Source organism: Acomys russatus, chromosome 9 (genome assembly GCF_903995435.1).
Source record: "Acomys russatus chromosome 9, mAcoRus1.1, whole genome shotgun sequence".
Taxonomy (NCBI): Eukaryota; Metazoa; Chordata; class Mammalia; order Rodentia; family Muridae; genus Acomys; species Acomys russatus.
Window position 1 is genome coordinate 35,869,371 of NC_067145.1, and position 21,554 is coordinate 35,890,924.

At 46.0% G+C, this 21,554-nt stretch overlaps 1 protein-coding gene across 1 annotated transcript in view; it reads right to left on the reverse strand.

The window, feature by feature from the left end:
* Positions 1-2,384: 2,384 nt before the first annotated feature.
* Hsd17b3 (hydroxysteroid 17-beta dehydrogenase 3) overlaps positions 2,385-21,554 on the reverse strand; it is a 38,316-nt gene continuing 19,146 nt past the window's right edge. The window contains exons 4-11 of the mRNA XM_051150890.1: positions 20,622-20,729; positions 15,917-15,984; positions 12,185-12,220; positions 7,998-8,032; positions 6,689-6,770; positions 6,465-6,530; positions 3,201-3,350; positions 2,385-2,495 (exon numbers count right to left, since the gene is read on the reverse strand). Of these exons, the coding sequence (XP_051006847.1) occupies positions 2,385-2,495; positions 3,201-3,350; positions 6,465-6,530; positions 6,689-6,770; positions 7,998-8,032; positions 12,185-12,220; positions 15,917-15,984; positions 20,622-20,729 (656 nt within the window). The remainder of the gene's footprint in view (positions 2,496-3,200; positions 3,351-6,464; positions 6,531-6,688; positions 6,771-7,997; positions 8,033-12,184; positions 12,221-15,916; positions 15,985-20,621; positions 20,730-21,554) is intronic.

Consider the following 21,554-nt stretch of genomic DNA (forward strand, 5'->3'; position numbering starts at 1 on the left):
GCACCCTCCAGGTCCTTACAAAGCAGTTCTCTAAGGTGCAAGCACTGGAGCTTTTCCCTGCCCAGTGACATTTCCTCTATCAGAGGAGGAACTGAAGCAGAGCCTGTCGAGGAGCACTCCTGACTGGTTTGCTGTCCTTGGTTTAATAAATCTGCTTTCTTATACAACCCAGGACTACATGCCAGGAATGGCACCGCCCACATCCAGTTTAGTTAAAAAAAAAAAAATGCCTGGCAGATTTGCCTACACGCTAATGGAGGGAGGTTGGTGTATGTTGAGACAAAACTTGAGTCTAGGATTGGTTAATTAATGTGGCACATTTTATCTTCCAAAATAATATGTATTACATTTTTTATACCTCCCCCTCCAATCTGAGAGGTACCATGTATGCTTGCTTGCAGAGCTGGGATGCAACCATGGCCTCATTCATGCCAGATGAGTGCTCAGTAGTTAACTACATTCCCAGCTGGAGAAGTAGGCTTTGTGTCTCCTCATATAAGCATGGGAAGACTTAGGCAAGGGGTACGGTGACTTGCAAGGCTAACCTATGCAAGACAGTAAACCTTGGATTCTCTTTGGCATAGCTTGGGGTCCCAGCCACCAACCCCTTCAATCATAGGACGTATACAAACATAATCCTTCAGATGACTCTAGCCTTAGGGGAGAACATACCACTGCCATGTCCCCAGCACCTCAAGAGTTAAAGACCTGGCAGATGCCATTTCTACAATCACCAGTGTCTGCATTAGAGGACATTTGTTTATTTTGTGGGTTGACTTCTTTTGTTGTAATTATTGTTTGTTTTTTGAGACAGAGTCTTATTTATATGTCAGAACATGGTCCAAGAATGAAGGTATGTGAGGATTCTGAGAGCTTGTGAAAAAAAAAAAAAAGGTCAGGAAAAGAAGACAAGAGTCTTGTAACCTCTGTGCCTTCTAAACACAGGGACCTGTTCTCGGAAATGTCCTTTCATGCCCATCCCAGGGGCAGTAAACAGGGGTGGGTTTGCTATGGCTTACACATTGCTGCTTATTTTTGTTATTCAAAAATGTTTCCAGGGTTGGGGATTTAGCTCAGTGGTAGAATTCTTGCCTAGTAAGCTCAAGGGCCTGGGTTCAGTCCTCAGCTCTAGAAAAAAAAATGTTTCCAAGCATAGGTTGTCCTTGTGACTGTATACAGTTTGAACTCATGTGAGCTTTGCTCATATGACCTATACATTGTCTGATGCTCTCAATAAAACTGGCTATTACGTGAGACTCTAGCCCACCACATTTTTAGGCTGGCTCTCCCAGATTCATCTACCAGCCAGAGAAGTGACGCTGTGTGTATCCCTGGCTGCTCTGGAACCTATGGTGTAGACCAGTCTAACCACAAGTTTGTGGAGCTTCTCCCATCCTTGCCTCCTGAGTGCTGGGATGATAGGTGTCACCATCATGTCCAGATGTATGTTTGTTTTACAACAGTTTTCCATGTGCATGGTGAGTGTATATATGTGTGTATGAGTGTTCATGTATGCATATGGACTCCCATAGTTGACATGGGAATCTTCCTCCAGCGCTCTCCACTTTATCGCAGTAAGGTCTCTTGATGAACTCAGAGCTCACCAGTTCTGGCTAGTTTCTGTCCAGGTTCCCTGGGGGATACCCTGTCTCGGTTTCGTGGGTTTTGGAGATCAGGAAAGCTACTGAGTCTACCTGGCTTTTGTGTGGGTTGTGTGCATTCAAAGCCTGTTTTTTTTTTTTTTTTTTTTTTGTGCTCACTTGGCACACAATCCAACCACAGATCCATCTCTCTAGCCTCAAAGCAAAGTCTTAAAACTTCCTTCTGCATTTTTGTCTTTACCAGCACACTCTTACACAGATGCTAACAGGAATACGGTAGATACACCTGGTGCTCTCCTTGTTGAAGTGTGTGTTGGGGAAGGCCAGACCTGGTCTGGCCTGAACTGGCTGTTGTGCCAACACTTTCCACATCCAGCTTCCTGGGCCTGTGAGAAGCCACGGTTAAGGGCTGTGTGCCCTGGGCCCACAGAGGTCCTGTTTAGTTTATCAGAACCAGGTATTGTTTGAGTTTTGAGTTCTACAAACAGCTATAAAGCAACCCTCTAAGAGGTAAGGTCCTTCTCAATATTCTGAGACCCGAGGTTTCTTTTCATACATTTATTATCTTTATGGGGGTTCTTCTTGATGCCAGTCTCCCTTTTTATAGAAAATACACCCTTTCCCCCAAACCACTGCACACTGTGTCTGGCATGGCAGCAGCCCTTTAGCAGGGTGAGGATATGCTCCTTTGGCCACTGCTACCAATGAAGATTTTTGGATCACCCCCTCTGCCCTCCCTCCAGCCCACCCCCATCCTACCCCTAACTCCAAGCCCACCGCTCCCTATCTGTCCAGGATGTTACGCTTCAGGTAATCTGAGTATTGTGTCAGGAGGACTCTTTGGAAGGCGCTGCTGTGCAAGACTCTGGAAGGGATCAGGCTCAGAATTATTGCCTGCAACAGAAAAACGTGTGTTTGAGACTAGAGCAGAGCAGAGAAATGACAATTCAGACATCTGAAGTCAGTCATTTAAGGGTTATTATTATTTATTTTTTCTGACTACTATGAGCAGGTCAAGTAATTCTAATGTTTAAGGTCTTGAGACACTCTGCAAGGGTGAGCTTCTTAGACACCCAGCATGTCCCTTTAACTGCCCCTTTGGCCATCCTGATAGCATCATTCTGAAGGACACGTTATAGCAAGAGAAGCCACTCTGTGCCAACCACCTCCTACACCTCTTTTTTGCCCTATGGAACATTGGTTGTTTGTTCCTGAAGCCCCATTTCCAAGTCGCCTTGCACTCTTTCTACCATGTCTTCTTCCCCATTTATTTGTAGCAAAGGAAAAACTGATTAACATTTCTTTAGAGGCCCAAATTTACTGAGACACCGAGCAAAGGAAAGCAGGAAGTACTCCATGGAAGGTCCAGGTCTTCCTGCCCAAGAACATCGGGGGCCACTGCGTGGAGAAGTGGAGCCTCATGGTTACTTATAGGCTGAGCACATGGACCTCCACCCTTGTTGCAGCACCCTGGCCCTGTGAGCTTATGGTGAGAGAAAATGGCTGATTGTCCTACTAGCAAAGGAGAGCAAGCCCCACCCTGGCCAGGATGCTGGCACACAGCCTTCCTCCCTTGCTTCACAGGAAGTCAATGATTACCAAGATTTCGTGAGCAAGGCAGCCACAGGTTTCCGCTCCAATCGTGACATACTTCAAGGATTCTTTAACAAACTCATCAGCGGTCTTGGTCACCATGTTGGTACTTAGGTACTTTGTCATTGGGGTTGAAATAGCATAAGGGGTCAGCACCTGCAGGGAAGAAAACAGAGATGACACAGCGTGGTGTGCCCCAGCAGAGGGTGAGGCAGGAACACACTTCACCACCCTTCCCCAGCTCCCGGCCATCTGTGAAACGTTCTAATCTCCCTGACAAATGATACAAAGCTGGCACAAAACTGGAGAATAGGTTTGATTGCTAAAGATGACACCTTATCTGTTCATTTCAAGGTGCTCAAATACCCTGGAGATCGAGCATGCAGGGCAGCAGTTGTAGCTGATGCTCACAGGGGATGCCTAGGGGTAAGCTCAGCAGTAGGGTGCCTGCATGAGGCCCTGAGTTCCATTCCCAACACAGCATACACAACCAAAAGGAACTCAGCATTGAAACATACACAAGCACAAGTCATTCGGCGTAATTATATCCCAAGAGTTACACTGAATGGATTTATGCTCAAAAGTTAATTGGCCAGGTGTGGCAGCACATAGCTATAGTCCCAGGGCTCAGGCAGGAGAATCAAAAGTTCAAGTCCAACTGAGCTACTAGTAAAACTCTGTCTCAACAGACAAATTTATTCACATTCCTTTGAAAACCAAATTTAATTGCACACCTGTATTAAGTCCGACAACAGAAAATGAGCGAGGTTCTCGGTGTGTTATCTCTAACATACATGGCCAAGCTGGAGCCACCTAAGGTATTCAGGACTCCCTTTCTCAACCCCACTGACGGTCATATACATAATCTTTTCACTGTAGTAAGAAATATAAACCAGCACACTGATGGTACTCTGGGCATCCAGTACTGTGCCTCCATCCATGTCGAACCATGTCACAATCTGATGGAGGACTTGAAACCAGTGTTCTGATGTTACTGCAACTGCACAGACCTTCACCATGGCTCAGCAAGCAGAGTGCTTCCTAGGGCCCTCACAGTACAAAAAGAAATGGACTCTTCTGACCTCTACACACGCGTGTTTGTGCTCATTCTCTCCCTCCGCCCACTCGTGAGTTCATGTGCTCTCTCCATTGCTCACTCCTGCTCCCTCTCTCACTCTCCCTCTCTCTTGTTTTCTCGCTCTTAATCACACTGTTTTTAAATTATTTAAGAGAGAGGAAGAAAAACAATCCATTCTAGTCCTCCTGTTTTCATAACCTCTCATAATTATGTTGTTTTATAACTACAGCCAATTATTTGCCAGCTGGTCTATTTGAACTGGTTCTTAGGTAAATTAATGCTGTGATTCAAATGCCTAACACTCTCCCTAATCCCAGGATCTCATGGGGTTACTCTTTGAGAAAAATTCCAATTTCTTTTCTTTTTTTTTTTTAAGACAGGGTTTCTCTGTGTCACCCTTGCTGTCCTGGACTCACTTTGTATACCAGGCTGGCCTTGAACTCACAGTGATCCACCTGCCTCTGCCTCCTGAGTGCTGAGATGACCATGCCCAGCTCAATATTTTCACTCTTTTAGTTTACTTCGGTGGAGAAAAGACCTTTATGTACAAAGTAAGGACTTGGTAAATATTTAATTGTGAGATATTAAAAGGTAACCTAAGAGGTAGGTGGTAATAAAGGCTCATTTCATGGATGGAGAAACTGAGGCTCACAATTTAAGCAAGCTATACAGTATTGCTTGACAGAACTGGGATGAAATTCAGAGCCAAGGGAACAAGAGACAACTCAACTGAGAAGTACTTGGCATGCCCAAGAGAGACCCTGTCAAAAGATAAGCTAAGGTTGCCCTCAGATTCCCCACACATGCACACACGCACACACACACTCACACAGGAAACATGCAACACACACATACCTGTTCTCACACACATACCCACTCACACGTTAGCATGTGCACACAATCCACACATGCATATAACACATGTACAAAAAAGATACAATTTCAAGTGTGTCTATTTCATCTCTAATAGCATGCCCTAAAACTCCTTTCCAGACTATACTCCTAAACTAGACACATGTAAATCATTGACACTCAGACTGTCTCATCGCTCAACCCAGAGATGGCAGTGACAACCTGTTTCAATGAGTACAAGGCGTCTCCACAATGGCTCTTTTCCTCTTCCCACTGCCCAAGACCAGTGTTGAGGTGGCTGTTAGGCAGGAGCCCACTGCTTGCCCCTGCACAACCTGGGAAACCTCATCTGCCTTCCTCCCCCCCCCCCCCCCCCCGACACCAACTCCACCCCGCCCCTCAACCCTGCCTACATTGAAAATGGCGCCAAAAGTTCAATTCCATATTTCTGGCAGCTGATACAACTGGCCAATCTGATAGGACCAGCCCAACCAAGTGGCCGCCCATACATACCTAGGCACAGTTCTAGTTCCTGGGTGACACTTCACCACCTCTCACCTGAGAACTATAAAACCTCCCTGCCATAGCCAGGGCCCACAACCTCCTCAGCCTTGTCCTTTGGGATTGATGAACTTGCCAGGGAGCAACACCTAATAAACATTTATCTGCTTTTAATCTGGCCTGATCTGGCCTAAATTTGCATCACTGAGAGAAAGAAACTACCTAATAGTGCCTATATCCCAGCACAGGTCAGCTCCCCCTAGGGAAGGCCCCATTCCCTCCCCCCATAGGCCAAGTGCCTGGGTTCCTTTTGCTTCTTCTCCACATATTACAGAGGAAACAGTAGACTAGACCTCGGTTGTCTGTTCCCGTACAGCACCACACAGCTAAGGGGCCACAGCATTGTTTTCCAGACATCTCATGTGGCTCAGGCTAACCTGACACTTGCAGTGTGGTAAGGAAGGGTCATCCTGAGCTCCGTCTTCTGAGTGCTGAGATCACAGGCATGTGCCACCACAACTGTTTTTTTTACACAGCGCTGTGGGTGAAACTCAGGGCTTTGTGTGTATCAGGCAAGCACGCTACCAGCTCAGCTACATGCCCAGGCCTCACAGCATCTTTGAGCATCCATACTCAACACCCAGAACAAAGGGAGGCCAGCAGAAACCTCAGCACAGGAGGGGCTGTGGAGGCAACGGTTGGCCTGGTGTTGGGCAGGGGAACCTAACAGCAGCACCCAGTCCATCTTCACATGCGTGGTCTGTTTTGCAAGAGGTGACAGAGGACTACCCACCCAGCCAAGGGTCCCACTTGGGAGGGCCCACGACTGTCCTCCTGACCTGGATAATGATTCCTTTATCTCTGTATTCCATATGCAGGGCCTTGGAAAATGTGCACACAAAAGCCTGCAGTGAGAGAGAAAAACACCTCAGGTCCTAGAGTTTATTTCCTCCTGCCTTACAGACAGTACTACCACCCCACCACACCCTGAGTTTCCCGAGAGTATCACAGATACATCCTGCTTGGGGGAAGAAGGGAGAGACTTGGGTCACCCGGCACCCACCTTGGAAGCCGAGTACAGGGTGTACAGAGGCCAGGGACAGAGGGCTATCCCGGAGGAAATGTTCAAGATGAGGCCTCTCTGCCTGAAAGGCAGAAGAGCAAAGGCTGAGGTATTGGCTGTTGTGTCCCACCACGGCGAAGACATCCGAGGGCTGGAGCTGTCAGAACCCACCCTCTGGGCTTCTATAGCTCATGAGAGTTGGTTTTGCAAGAACTGTGAGGGAAATATTCCTCAAAGTCTCTAGGAGGGTGCAGAGTGGTGATGTCACTCTGAGGTCATATGACATAAAGGGCTTGGAACTCCAAACGGGAGCTCTGCTAGGACAAGGGTCTCCCTGTCAAGTTATAAAAGGCCAAACTGGCTCTGACAACAGGAAGGGAGGGAGTCCAGTGTCAGCGGGAACATGTGCCGTGGGTCCCTTTGGATTCAGAAGGATCACCTGCCACAGCAGGACATGTGTCATACGGTGGAATCAATCCTAGATGGGGTGTACTCACTCTGACCCGCTATGTTCTTTAAGGATCTTACTTACATTTTTTGAAGTTCAATGTTTTTTTGTTTGTTTGTTTGTTTATTTCACTTTTTGAAACATAGCTACGGTGCTACATAGTGCAGGCTAGGCTCAACCTTGCTGTGGAACCCAGACTGGTCTTGAACTTGTGGGACCCTCCTGCCTCAACTTCCCCATTACTGGGAGAAATTCAATCATCCCTAATCTTCCCAGTTAGGTGCCTGGAGTGGAGTGGCAAGAAGTTGCATTAGAATACAAAGCTACCCCCCCTAGGAAGAAATTAAACTATGAAGGATTTGCTCTTAGTGAGTAAGAGGTGTGAAAACCATGCCCTAACAACCGTTGTCATAGGGTGACCCAGATATGGATTATTGGAGAGGCAGAGGGGCAGCTACCAGGAAAGCAGAGTACCCATTCTAACAGAAGACAGAATTCACAATATAAAAAAGACATGGTCTTGGTCTGAGGCCAACCGGCTTCTTTTATGGTCATTTGAGTTAATTTTCTTTTAAAACTAAATGTGTTTGCAAATGGCTGCTCTCAATCTCCCTCTAAAACACGTCACATTTGACCTCCACATATGCACATGTATGTGAAGAGCTGGCCTGGCCCAGGATGAGCTGTTCCCCCCCCACCCCCCCACCCCATAATCCCTGTGTTCTGTCTTCATGGGTTTTAAGCATCAGCTGAAACAGTTGTTTGATGAAACCAGCCCCTTCCACCATCAAGTCCCCAAGCAAGTGGCTGCCCGACCGGGAAGGCCCACCTGCTCTATGCTGCCTCTGTGAAAGGCCTTACCTTGATTCCATGTGTCTGAGAACAAGTTGAGTCATCTGTAAGAGAAGGGCCAGGGTTAAGCCTTGACAGAGCAACTAGGTAGCAATGAGCAGGGTCCTTGGAGGAAGTGGGGGAGGCTTAATCTTCCCAGATGACCTTGAAAATTGCTGGCAAACCTTAGAGGCCATTCTGGCAACCTGAGACTCTGGCTAGAAGCCACAGCAAGCAACCTAGACAGATGGCCAACTGTCCAGCAGGCCCTGGTTTCTCCTGGCGAAGTCTCCCCGGAACACAAGGACACTGGAACAAGGGGTATTTGGCTTAAGGTGGCAGGATCTATACCTGAGTTCTCAGGGTCCTTCCTATTACCAGGGATGGAGGAAGAGTACGGCAGCCATCACACAGTTTGCCCCAGAGTCAGAACTGAGCAAGAATCTGGCATCTCCTATACATCTCCTCACTTCAGCCTCCTCAGTGCAGGTCTGAAGAAGGAGGCAAGAGAAAGCAAGGAGACCAATGGCCACAGATGCAATGTGCCCCTGTGCCTATGCTGATCAGGGGCTCTGGAGCAGCTTCTAGGGAGGCTCTCATGCCAATGCAACCATCACATACACCAGGCCTCTGTGCCAGTGCCAGAGAGCACCCAGACATTTTTCCTGTGTTTGGGGGGTGGGGCTCTGGTGAGGAAGACCTGGAAAACAAAACAAAACAAAACAAAACAAAACACCTGCCAACAGGCTCAGTGGCCCATGCCTGTAATCCCAGCAGAGGCAGGTGGATCTCTTTGAGTTTGAGGCCAGCCTGATCTACAAAGCAAGTCCAGGACAGAGAAACACAGAGAACTCCAGTGCCCCCCATGCCCCCGTTCCACCATGGCGGGTGGGGTATGGAGGGAACAAAAAAACAAGAATGAGTGGTCAGACAGAGTTGCACACACACTCAGGGGGCACCAGTTCCGTCTTGTTGAACACACTTGAGTACCCTCAGTGTCTCAGTTGCACTGACAGCAGTGGATGCCATTGATCCCCGCCCCACAGTTCCAAGTGTCTCTTTTCTGGGGTGGTTGGTTAATCTTCATCACAGGGTCTGAAGTCACCTAAAGATTCATGTCTGGGTGTGTGCCTATGAGAGCGGTCCCAAAATGCTTAAATGAGAAGGCTGGCCCGCCCGGAGGAGTCCTGGACTGAGTAGAAAGGAGAGGGGGACTAAGCACCAGCACCCATCTCTCTCTGCCCCCCAACTTTAGACTTTGATCACAATGTGACTAGCTGTACCCTGTGTCAGCACCATAATGGAATGTACCTTCTCTTGAGGTGCTTCTAAATCAGGGGCATGCGTGTGCATCTGTGTGTGTGTGCATGTGTGCAGTTGTGTGTGTGTGTGCATACATGCGTGTGTGCATGTGTTTGCATGTGCCCGTACATACTGAGACCAGAGGACATCAGGACTGTTCCTGTATCCCTCTTTACCTCCTTCCATCCAGCAGGGCCTCTCGCTGAACCCAGAACCCACTTGTTTTTTGCTAGGCTGGAAGTCAGCAGGCTGGGGTTACAGAAATGCATACCCACACTCAATTTTTTTATGTGGGTGCCAGGGATCCAAACATGGGTCTTCCTTGCAGAGCCATCTCTCCCCGGCCCCCAGCCTCTTTTGCACGGTAACAAGAAAATTAACTATAAAGCCCATTCTCCCACCTTCCAGGTTCCTCAAACCCTTTCTTCCATCTCTGCCCTTGACTACGTTCTGCTCCCAGATGGCATCTTTGAAACAATTAAAAGCCATGGATCATGTTTCTAGCCAGTCAGGCTAACGAGTGCATGGTATACTTAGAAGCTGACTTGAAATTTATTTTCTTTGTTGCTTAGAGAATTTAGTGCTATAATAAATAAAACTTTAAAAAATTGCAAATCAAAGCATTTCTTCACTAAAGGAATCAGAAGGTTGTCAAATCCCTTTGGGGAAATCCAGATGATCAAACAGCCCAAGATTGGAAGATCAATGTTTAAAATAATATAAAAAGGTTTTAATGGTAAGGCTTCAGCAACAGTTGAACATGTAAACCTTAAAGCCATCTCAGCTGGGACCTTTAAAAAGCATACAAATTCTGTAAGCCCCAGGGGGAGGGGGGGGCTAAGAAACCAAGCAGGAAGTGCTATAACATGCCAGTGTACTGACAGAAAACCAACCAATGATAGAGTAACGACTGCCAGCGAGCTTGTCTACCTTAAATAACTGGGAGATGGTGCTGACCAGTTAGAAAACTGATCCTCCATGGCCATTTTATATTGCAGACCTGAAACTGAACCCACACCATCCCCCAGCACAGTGAAATGCATGACATACATACACTTGGCTTCTCCTCACAGGTCTACTGACAGGGCTATCACATACCGTTGTGAACTTTGCGGATGAGGTAGATGCCCAGCTGTGGGGTGAATCCAGGCAGAAAGTTCAGAGCTCACTCACTGCCTGTGTAGTGTGGTGGACGTACAGGGCTCTGTGTGCTCAGAGGAAGGGGAGACGTTCTGTTCACGCTCAAATGTCATGTCCCATGGAATCTGGCTGTGTCCACTCTTAAGCAGCACCTGTTTCTAAACTGTCTTTCCAGAGGGGATGCCCTTTTCTTCTTTACACAGTGGTATAATTGGACTAGCTTTGAGGGACTCACAGTATAAATGACTCCACAACTGACCCAAAGCAAAGGACCCTAGAACTTAATGTACCTAAGACACTGCCTCGTCCAATACTGTTGGCGTGCCTCTGTATAAAGGGAGACACATGCGTCATTGTACATGGTTGTGCGTGGTTGTGCATGGTGTGTCTCTGTATAAAGGGAGGTGCATGTGAAAGTCAGAGGGTAACTTCAGAGCCCTCATGTACCTCCTGTCTTTCATCTGAGACAGGTTCAGGTTGAGAAGTCCTCCCAGGCTGGGACTTCACCATGTATGTACGCTAGCTGGCCCTTAGACTTCAGGGGATCTGCCTGTCCCTGCCTCCAGCCTCACCATCACTGGGATAATAGGCACACATCATCATACCTGGGGTTTGAATTCAAGTCCTTATGCTGGCAAGGCAACTAACAGCCATCTCCCCAGCTGCCCCATTTGACACTCTTATAACTGAAGCAGACTTAGAAATTTAAGATGGTTGGACAACTTGTCCTGTGCTATTGAAGTAATCAGCTTAGAACACAGTAGATAACCCCACTGCCAATCTGTGAAGGGCACAACCTAAAACCCTGAGTTGATATGAAACCTGAAGCCAATATAACCTAAGGCAAGTTTAATTTACAAATTAAATATAATAAGAGATTAATGACTAATAATAAAATATAAAAATTGTAACAATAAACTCTAATAAGACTTATGTGAATGTGGTATCTAGTCTCTTTTTAAAAAAGACTTATTTATTATTATGTATACAGTGCTCTATGTGCATGTACACCTTCAGACCAGAAGAGGGCATCAGATCACATTATAGATAGCTGTGAGGCACCATGTGGTTGCTGGGAAGTGAACTCAGGATCTCTAGAAGAGCTTTTGGTGCTCTTACCCTCTGAGCCATCTCTCCAGCCTCTCTTGTCTCTCTACCTTAGAGTAAAGACTCTTCTTTTTAATGTTCTGGGACCATGGCTGACCACAGAAAACTAACCCACAAATAAGAAAAAATTACTGGCCTGAGACTCAGGGGTTAAGAGCATGTACTGCTCTTCCAGAGGACCTGAGTTGCATTCCCAGAACCCAGGTCAGGCAGCTCACAACCACCTGTAACTCCAGCTCCAGAGGATCTGACACAACTAGTGTTCATAATCACCTACCTCATACACATCATTTAAAAATAATAAAATTACCAACTAAAGTTTTTAAAAAAGAAGAGCCTACTACATAGATGGTTTTGAGCTTGATTCAACAAATACTGAGCAGGCTCTCTTTCCTGATGTAGTGAGTCGAACATTTTTAAAAAAAATTAATTATAAGAGAATTGTTCTGAAATCTGAGGAAGTGTTGGTATCTTAAGGCCTGGTGTATTCTGAATGCTAAAACAGCATTTGGATGCTAGGGAGAATGAGCCCATTGGTGTGTTTTCCTGGTGAGAACAGAGTAAGGCTTGGGGAAAATAAGACCCAGCCTGTGGTCCAGAGCAGGGCAACTTCAAGGAATGTCAGCCTCTGTATTTTAACATGCTTAGCACAAATGTTCACCACGTACCTTGACTACGGAGGTGATGTTGCAGTGGATGAGACTCTGCAATAAATAATTATACACAAATCAGCCCACCCCTCAGAGAATTATCCCAGAACAAGGTTGGTGCTAACAAGGTGTCCAGTGGGCAAAAAGCTGAGACCCAGTGGTTCCCCATGCGCCCCTGAGTACTCAGGCTCCTATGAGGCTCAGTGATATTGGTTCTATGGTCTTACCTATGTGCGAGCCTTAGCAGGAGAGCTGCCTTGAAAATTTGGGAAGTAATAGAATCATAGACATCAAAGGAAGATGGATTGTCCCTGATTTCTGGTGGTTGGACTGACTTCTGGATGAAGCAAAAGCAGTGTAAGCACAATAGAAATCACACTTTAAATTTTGATTGTGCAGTTTCTCCGGGGATAGTGGCATGTGGTACAAAACCCTTCTGCCATGCTGGACCATGACTGCATCCCTGAGTTGACCTGAGTTGCAAACCCATTCTTTCCCAGTGTGCCATGTCTGGAGCTGGGGTACCCTGGAGGTTAGATGTATTGAGCCTTTTTTTTTTTTTTTTTTTTTTTTTTTTACTTAGGATATTTTCAACCACTGGCAGGTTTATTGGGAGGAATCTCATCATGATGGAGGATAGTGTTGAATTTCCAGCTAGAGGAAGACGTGTCTAGGAGACAACAACACCGAGGACAGATAGGTGAACGGTCACATACTGCAAGATGGCGGCTCTGGGCTACAGACGACAGGAAAAGAGAATGCTAGTGTGACAGACAAGCATAGGGATGACTTAGCAACCTGGGACCGTGGCTTGGGTTATGCATAATCCGCCGCCCACCGCCCAGTGATGCATCCATCTATCAGCCTGGGATTCCCACCTGAGTGGGCTGTGTTCACCCTGCTCCACATAATGGAATATGTTACTCCTTAACAAGCCCTTGGGAACTCAGTTTCCACTCAGGTGTGCAGCTAACTAGGATGCAGAAGTCTGTTACGGATGCGTGCACAGTAAAGGAATCAGTGAATTTTTGGAGGAAAGTCACTATGCCATCTTATATCTACGTATAATTGAACATGCATATGATTAAAGTCAGATGCATCATGGGAAAGTACACGCAGGGGGGCAAAGGTTTGCATTATCCAAGCCTGCCAATCAAAACAGAGAACTGCCCAGTTGATGCCCCTTAGATTCACCTCCTCCTCTCCTTAACCCTGTAGATGAAGTTCCCAGCCATGCCGGGCCTGGGTGCTGCTCCATCTCTGGTGCTGGCTGTGCTCTTGCAGCAAGTCTGACCTGCACTCTCCATTTTCTTCTCAAAAAATTCTCCCCACTTTGCAATCTGTATGCCTTTCCTCAGGCGTATTTTATTTGTGTCTACAAATGAGACACCAACAACCTGAAAACCCCTGGTCTAGACAGGAACTCCCTCAGGGATGCTAGAATCACCTTACCCAAGGCCGAGAGTGGGAGGAAGGGAGGAAGGCACAGACAGAAAGAGAAACACGATAATGGAAGCAGCTGAAGAGAAAGACAGACTTGAAAGGCGGAAACGTGAAACAGAGAGCACGCTTGGAGAGGAGTGTGGTGGGGCTAAGCAGCCATGTCCCAGTGACCTGGGGTTCGAGTGAGCCTTGACTACCAACGGGATGCAGCATGGAGTCATCTGAGAGAGGAAGCTCAAATGAGCATTGACTAGGTCAGATGGGCCTGTGGGCATATCTGTAGGTATAGTCTTGAGGGCACGGCACACTATGGGCAGAACTGTCTCTAGGCAGGTGGGCCTGGGCTGCATAAGAAAGCTAGCTGAACGTGAGCCTGTGAGTGAGGCAGCAGGCAGCTTTCTTCTAAGATTTCAGGTTCCTGCCATGACGTCCCTTGGGAATTGGACTTTGACCTGGAGCTATGAACCAAGTAAACCCTTCCCCCTAAACAAGCTGCTTTTGGTTCATCAGCAGAAAGGAAACTAGACCCCTGGCATCTAGGCCAAGGAGGAGACACAGGGCTTAAATGGACCACAGGGACACTGTGGAACTAAGGCATGAAAGCTTGCTCAGACTGGTGCACACACCATACACACCTTAAAGATTTGGGTTGTGGAAAGGGTCAGTAAACGTGCCTTCAGGGGCTGTTGAATGTATTAAAACAACAACAAGAACAACAAGAACAAGAACAACAACAACAACAACAGCAACAACAATCTTCTCCTGCCTTGAACGGCAGCTGTGAGTCTGACCTCGCTGAACTTTCAGAGCCCCTAGCCTTGCAGTCTGTGCAGCGAGCCTTGCATTCATAGGCTCCGTAGCATTGGATTCAACTAACTATAGATTAAAAACCCCCAAAGCATACCTCCCTGAGGTGTTGCTGGCTGTTGGGAAGCTGGGTGTCATTTTTTTTTTTTCTTAAGTAGCACAGCCACGGATAAATTGTCCTGGGAAATAGCAGCCCAACCATGCTCATGCAAACAATTCTAGTAAATCTCAGTAGTTTGTTAGAAGAAGAAGAAGAAGAAGAAGAAGAAGAAGAAGAAGAAGAAGAAGAAGAAGAAGAAGAAGAGATGACAATGTCTTCTGGCTATTACATGCCCATTGAATTCAGGAATTCACAGTGGTGTTTGGTTGCCTGCACAAGATCAAGCCATGCAAGATTCCAGCATGGAGTGTTGAGGGGCTAATGAGTCCCTGGTGCAAGCTGAGAAGTTATTAACAGTTGGTGGCTTCTGGTAGAGGGAGAGTGGGTTTTCTTTAAGGTGTAGCCCTGTTAGGTCAACCAAGTTCCAATGGATTCTGTGTTATTGGAAGAAGAAAGAGAAGGAGCAGGAGAAGGAGGAGAAGGAAGAGGAGGAGGAGGAGGAGAAGAAGACACAAAATTGGAAAGGGATGGGACGGTTGAGATGGATCTGGGAGAAGTTAAGTAGTAGAAAATGAATATTTTTACTAAAAATTTGATATTAAAAGATTTAAAGACATAAAAGTAGGAGGGGGATTTGCTGGGGAAAAGGCTCCAGATGGAGTAAGAAGGAATAGAGATACATACACACATGTAAGAAATTATTAAAGGGCAAACTTTAAAATTAGAATAAAATTAAAAATTTTAAAAGACAAAGTATTTAAGAAAATAGATTTGCTCAGTTAATAACTTCCCCTCCCCAAACAATCACATCTGTACTGAACATGATGACACTTGCATTGCTTTGTCTTTATTCTGTAAATACTATGGTGTGGCGACTGTTCTCACACATTTATGTCACATTAGTGATCAGCTGACTGGAGGAAGACATGTATAGCTTGGCAGTGAACATGATGCCAGATTAGCAGGGGCTTGGCAGCTGCGGATTTCAGTATCTAAGGAGTGTCAAGCCCTCAGATATGAAAGATGTCTAGACTTCCCTCTCACTGAAAGTTGGCTACATCTTATCACTCAAGAAGACAGAAGTGGCCAAAAGCTGGCTGCTCCCATGATATCAGAGCTATGAATGTATTGGGCCAAATTCCTTTTTTTATGAAGCAGAGCATAGATTCCCCAGAAGAATGGCACAGTGGTTAGGAAATTTGGTGGGCAGAGAAGAGCAGAGATGAAAAGGCACACACTGTGTGTCTACTTCTAGGGTGGAGAAGAAAATGCCCAGGCAGCCACCATGCAGCAGAGTCTGGTCTGACCTGCTTCCTGTTTCTTTTCCCTGAGTCCTGGTGATCAAGCCAGGTGTCCATACCTGGCTGAGAGAGAAGCAGACACAAAGGGCAAAAGCTCACCTGTATCTCACCTGGTGTGCTCAGGAAATGGCTTGGGAACAGGCTGGGCAGCATTCCAACATTGTTGACTGGCACAAAGGGGCAAAGCAAAGAATGTCAGAACAGGTGAGAAATCTCCTCACAGAAACATGTACAAAGTGACTTCTGTTCACCGGTGCTCATTGCAATATGACTTAATAACAACAAGGAAAGCGGATGTAGGCTAGGGAGATGACGCGGTGAATAAAGTGACTGTTACACAAAGATGGGGACCTAAATTTGATCCCCAGCACCTATATTAAACTAGAAAGAAAAAGAGAAAGGAAGGGAGGGGGGAGGAAGGGAGGAAGGAGGGAGAGAAGGATGAAGTGAGGGAGGGAGGGAGGGAAGAAGGTAGAAGGCATGGGTGAAGGGAGGGAAGATGGAGTGAGGGAGGCAGGCAAGCTGGGGGGTGGAGAGCTAACTTGTTGACTAAGAACGTTGCTCCTCTTGCAGAGGAACCAAAGTTCAGTTCCCAGCATCTGCACTGGGTGGATCACAAACACACTGCAGTGCATATTTATGACCTTAGCAGGGCTGAAGCTCACTGCACAGTGAGCCTAGCAGTATATGTGAGCTCCAGGTTCAGAGAAAGACCATGGCTCAAAATGTAAGGTGGAGAAAAATAGAAAACACTTGACATTAACCACTGGCCTCCACTTGTACACACACACACACACACACACACACACACACACACTGTGGCTATTTAGCATATAGACATTAGGAAACAACATTCACGGTACAAGTTTTTTTTTTTTTTAAACTATGCACTATAACCATAAACTTCTAATTCTTCTTCCTCCACCTCCTGAGTGCTTGGATCACAGACGTGCACCAGCATGCTTGTTTTGTAAGGTGCTGAAGAGGGAACAAGCCCTCTGCCAGCCAAGGTGCACCTCCAGTTCTCTGTTTCTGGTTTAATACACTATACAAAACAGTGTATAGATACAATCTCAGTTTTGAAAAATCCCTTGGAAGAATATGAACCAAAATGCTGTCACAGTTTGGGGGACTTTAAGAAATTTGTCCTTCGCTTTCTCCTGCTTCCTAGAGACACAGCCAACAGAGCTCTAAACCCTCCCCTCTGGAGGAGGCCTGACTGCCTCAAGATCACCCAGGCCTGTGGGTTCCCAGGAACAGCCATGTCAGAACCCATCCAGCCTTTCTCCTGCCTCCCAGGGGACACAGTCCACAGAGCTCCATAATCTCCCTTTCCAATCATTCAGGCCTACAGGGATCCAGAAACAGCCAGTTCAGAGGGATAAAAATGGGAAAGGAAGAAGTTAAAGTTTCCCTAGTCACAGGTGACATGGTAGCATGTGTAACTGACCCTCAAAATTCTACCAGAAAACTCCTATAGATGATAAACATCTTCAGGAAAGTGGTGGCTGGACACAAAATTAACTCAAATATGTCAGTAGCCCTTCTTTATGCAAAAGACAAATGGGCCAAGAAAGAAATTAGTGAAACAACACCCTTCACAAAAGCCAGAAATAATATAAAGTATCTTGGTGTAACTTTAACCAAGCAAGTCAAAGACCTGTATGATAAGAACTTTAAGTCTCTGAAAAGAAGTTGAAGAAGATATCAGAAGATGGAAAGATCTCCCATGTTCATGGATTGGGAGGATTAACACAGTAAAAATGGCCATCTTACCAAAAAGCAAACTATAGATTCAATGCAATTCCCATCAAAATACCAACACAATTCTTTACAGACCTTGGGACAATTCTCAACTTCATGTGGAAAAACAAAAAATCCAGAGTAACTAAAAGAATCCTAAACAATAAAAGAACTTCTGGAGGTGTCTCCATCCCTGACTTCAAGCTATACTACAGAGCAATAGTAATAAAAACACAGCACGGTACTAGCATAGAAACAGACTGGTTGGTCAATAAAATTGAATCAAAGATTCAGAAATAAACCCATACACTTATGGACACTTGATGCTTGGCAAAGAAGCCAAAACCATACAATGGAAAAAAGAAAGCATCTTCAACCAATGGTGCTAGTCTAACTGGGTATCAGCACATAGAAAAGAATGCAAATATATCCATATTTATCATCCTGCACAAAATTCAAGTCCAAGTGGATCAAAGACTTCAACATAAAACCAGAAACACTAAATCTTTTAGAAGAGAAAATGGGAATAATCCTTGAACTCATTGGACAGGGGACAATTTCCTGACAGAACACCAACAGCTCAGGCTCTAGGATCAACAAGTAATAAATGGGACCTTATGAAAATGAGAAGCTTCTGTAAGGCAAAAGACACTGTCAACAGAACAAAACGACAGCCTACAGACTGGGAAAAAATCTTCACCAACCCTACATCTGACAAAGGTCTAATATCCAAGATATATAAAGAACTCAAGAAATTAAACACCACCAAACCAAATAATTCAATTAAAAACTAAACAGAGAATTCTCAACAGATGAATCTCAAATGGCCAAGAAGCACTTAAAGAAATGCTCAATGTCCCTAGTCATCTTGGAAATGCAAATCAAAATGACTCTGAGATTCTATCTAATGCTCATCAGAATGGCTAAGATCAAAAACTCAAGTGACAGCACATGCTGGCAAGGATGTGGAGAAAGTGGAACATTCCTCCATTGCTGGTGGAAGTGCAAACTTGTACAACCACTTTGGAAATCAACCTGGAGCATTCTCAGAAAATTGGAAATACCTCAAGATCCAGATACACCACTCCTGGGCATATATCCAAAAGATGCTCCACCATACAACAAGGACATTTGCTCAACTATGTTCATAGCAGCTTTATTTGTAATAGCCAGAAACTGGAAACAACCTGAATGCCCCTCAACCAAAGAATGGACGAAGAAAATATGATACATGTACACAGTGGAATACTACTCAGCTACTAAAAACAAGGGAATCATGAAGTTTGAGCACAAATGGATGGAACTAGAAAAAAAATCATCCTGAATGAGGTAACCCACACCCAGAAAGACACACATGGTATGTACTCACTTATTAGTGGATATTAGCCATATAGTGCAGGATAACCATGCTACAATTCACAGACCCAAAGAAGCTAAGTAACAAGGAGGACCCAAGGGAGAATGTTTGAATCTCACTCAGAAGGGAAAATAGAACAGACAATGGAAGTGGTTGAAGAGAGGGAACAGGTTAGGAGAGGGAGTGCAGAGGAAAATGAGGACAGGGATCAGATGTGGGGAGAGCAGGGGGCTAGCAGAGAGAAAAAACTGAGGGAGAGGGCATCTCTGAGACCAGCTGGAGACTTGTTACAACAGGGTTATGTTCCTGAAAGGATATGGTAGTGACTCTAGCTGAGACACCCCCCTCCAGTAGCAGGGGTCATAGAGATTGAAGAGGCTACCCACTAACCAGACAAAATTCCTAGTGGAGGGAGGGGGACACCAACCGACTCACAAAAAACTTTGACCCAAAATTTACCCTGCCTACAAGATGAGCAGAGATTAAGCTAGAGCAGAGATCGAGGGAACATCCAACCAATGCCTGGCCCAACCTGAGATCTACACCAAGGCAGAGAGTCAACCCCTGATGCGATTTGTGACCCTCTGCTATGCTTGCAGGCAGGAGCCTAGCATAGCTGTCCTCTGAGAGGCTCGACCCAGATGCTGAGACTCACAGCCAAACATGGGCGGAGTGCAGGGAGCCCCATGGAAGAGTGGGGGTAAAGAAAGAAGGAGCTGGAGCAGACAGGAGCGCCACAAGAAGACCAGCAGAGACAACTCATCTGGCATCAGGGGAGCTTGCCGAGACTGAAGCATCAACTAAGGAAAGGCATCGGCTGGACCTAGGCCCCCTACATATATGCACCTGATGGGCAGCTTGGTCTTCGTGTTGGTCCTCTAGTAAGAGGCGTAGGGCTGTCTCTGACATGGACTCTGTTGCATGCTTTTGATCACTTTCCCTAGCCAGACTGCCTTGCCCAGCCACTGAGGAAGAAGATATGCTCAGTCCTGATGTGACCTGATGTGCTGGAGTGGGTTAGGGGAGGCTCCTCTTTTCTGAATGGAAGGGGAGGGGGACTAGGGTGAAGAGGAAGGGAGGGTGGGACCAAGAGGAGAGGAGGGAAGGGGCTACTACTGGGATGTAAAGTGAATAAATAATAAATAGTAATAAAAAGAAATTTGTCCTTTACATGTTTATTTATTCTTTCCAAATTTTTCTGAAATGATGTATTTTTATATTTTTTTACTTGTGAAAATGGAATCATGGCTTACATTTTATGAGAACTTTGAAATTCAGGTCTTACTTCTATGTAATGCTGACAGTGTATTCTGCACGTGATTGCAGGATGTCTTGCCTATAAATCCAGAAAAACATCTTGATTTCTGAGTAAGAAGCAAGTCCGTTTTCCCACTGTCTGTGTGTCTGTATGAGCACACGTATGCCATGCCATGTGTATGGTGTTCAGAGAACAACTTGAAAGACTCAGTTCTTGTCTTCCGCCATGTGGATCTCAGCGATCGGACTCGGGTCATCAGACATGGTGATGGCTGCCCTTGTACAGCAAGCCATCTCACCAGTCCCCTTCCAAAAGAGGCTTCAATGTTCACTTTAATACTACAACGTAGTTGTGAGTTTAGTGTACGCTATCACAAGAGAAAGTGTAACTAGGGGATTGTCATATTTATACGCAACACCAATATTTGAACTTTTCAATGTACTTACCTAAAATTCCAATCTCTAAGCCTTTAAGTTTTTCTTTAATATGGTCATAGACATCTTCTCTGGTAAAATCTGCTTGTACAATCTTCACACGGCTTCCAGTGGTCCACTCTGTGTGAGAGATCACAGATTTCTAACAAGCCCAAGTACAATCAGCACTCTTGACCATCAAGTTCCCAGCACTAAAAAGACATTTTGTGGGACTGGAGAGGTGCTTCATCAGCTACGAATACTTTCTGCTCTTAAGGAAGAGTGGAGGTCAGTTCCCAGCACCCACATGGGGTGGCTCACAACCCCTGTACCTCCAGCTGCAGGGGATCTGACGGCCTCTTCAGGCACATGCACACATGTGTGCACACCCACACAGACACACACTGACACAATTAAAAGTAACAATGAAGTATTTTTAGAAAGAGCTGGGACTGTGCTTCTCAAAGCCATATCAAAATCACTGGGAGTCTTGTTAGATAGTCCAGCCTTCTCTCTCTACCCCAGACCTGCTGGTTTAGGCACAGTGGGCAGAGCCAGACTGGTCCCCACAAGCCACTAGGCAATTGCCACAGACATAGGTTTGAGGGCCTGGAGGAAGGTTGTAAACACCATCTGATGCTTTCACAGCTCAGTAGACAGAAGCATCCTTTGCATGAGTCCTCTACAATCTGCACACATGGCAGCTTGTCCCCCTCAAGTCCTGAGTGGGCCAGCACTGTTCTTCCCATTTTCCAGGGCAGCGAACTGAGGATCTGAGCAGCTGACTAACTTTTCCAAGATACCTGTTCTTCACCCCTCCCTAGTGTGCCTTGTCAGCTGTGTTGTGCTGACTTGCCCGATGAAGGCGTTTGCAGGCAGCAGGAGCAGCAGGTAGGGTGCCCCAGTCTCTCTGGGAACTGCCTCAGCTTTGTGTCTAGACCCAGCTCCTCTGAACCAAGCAATCAT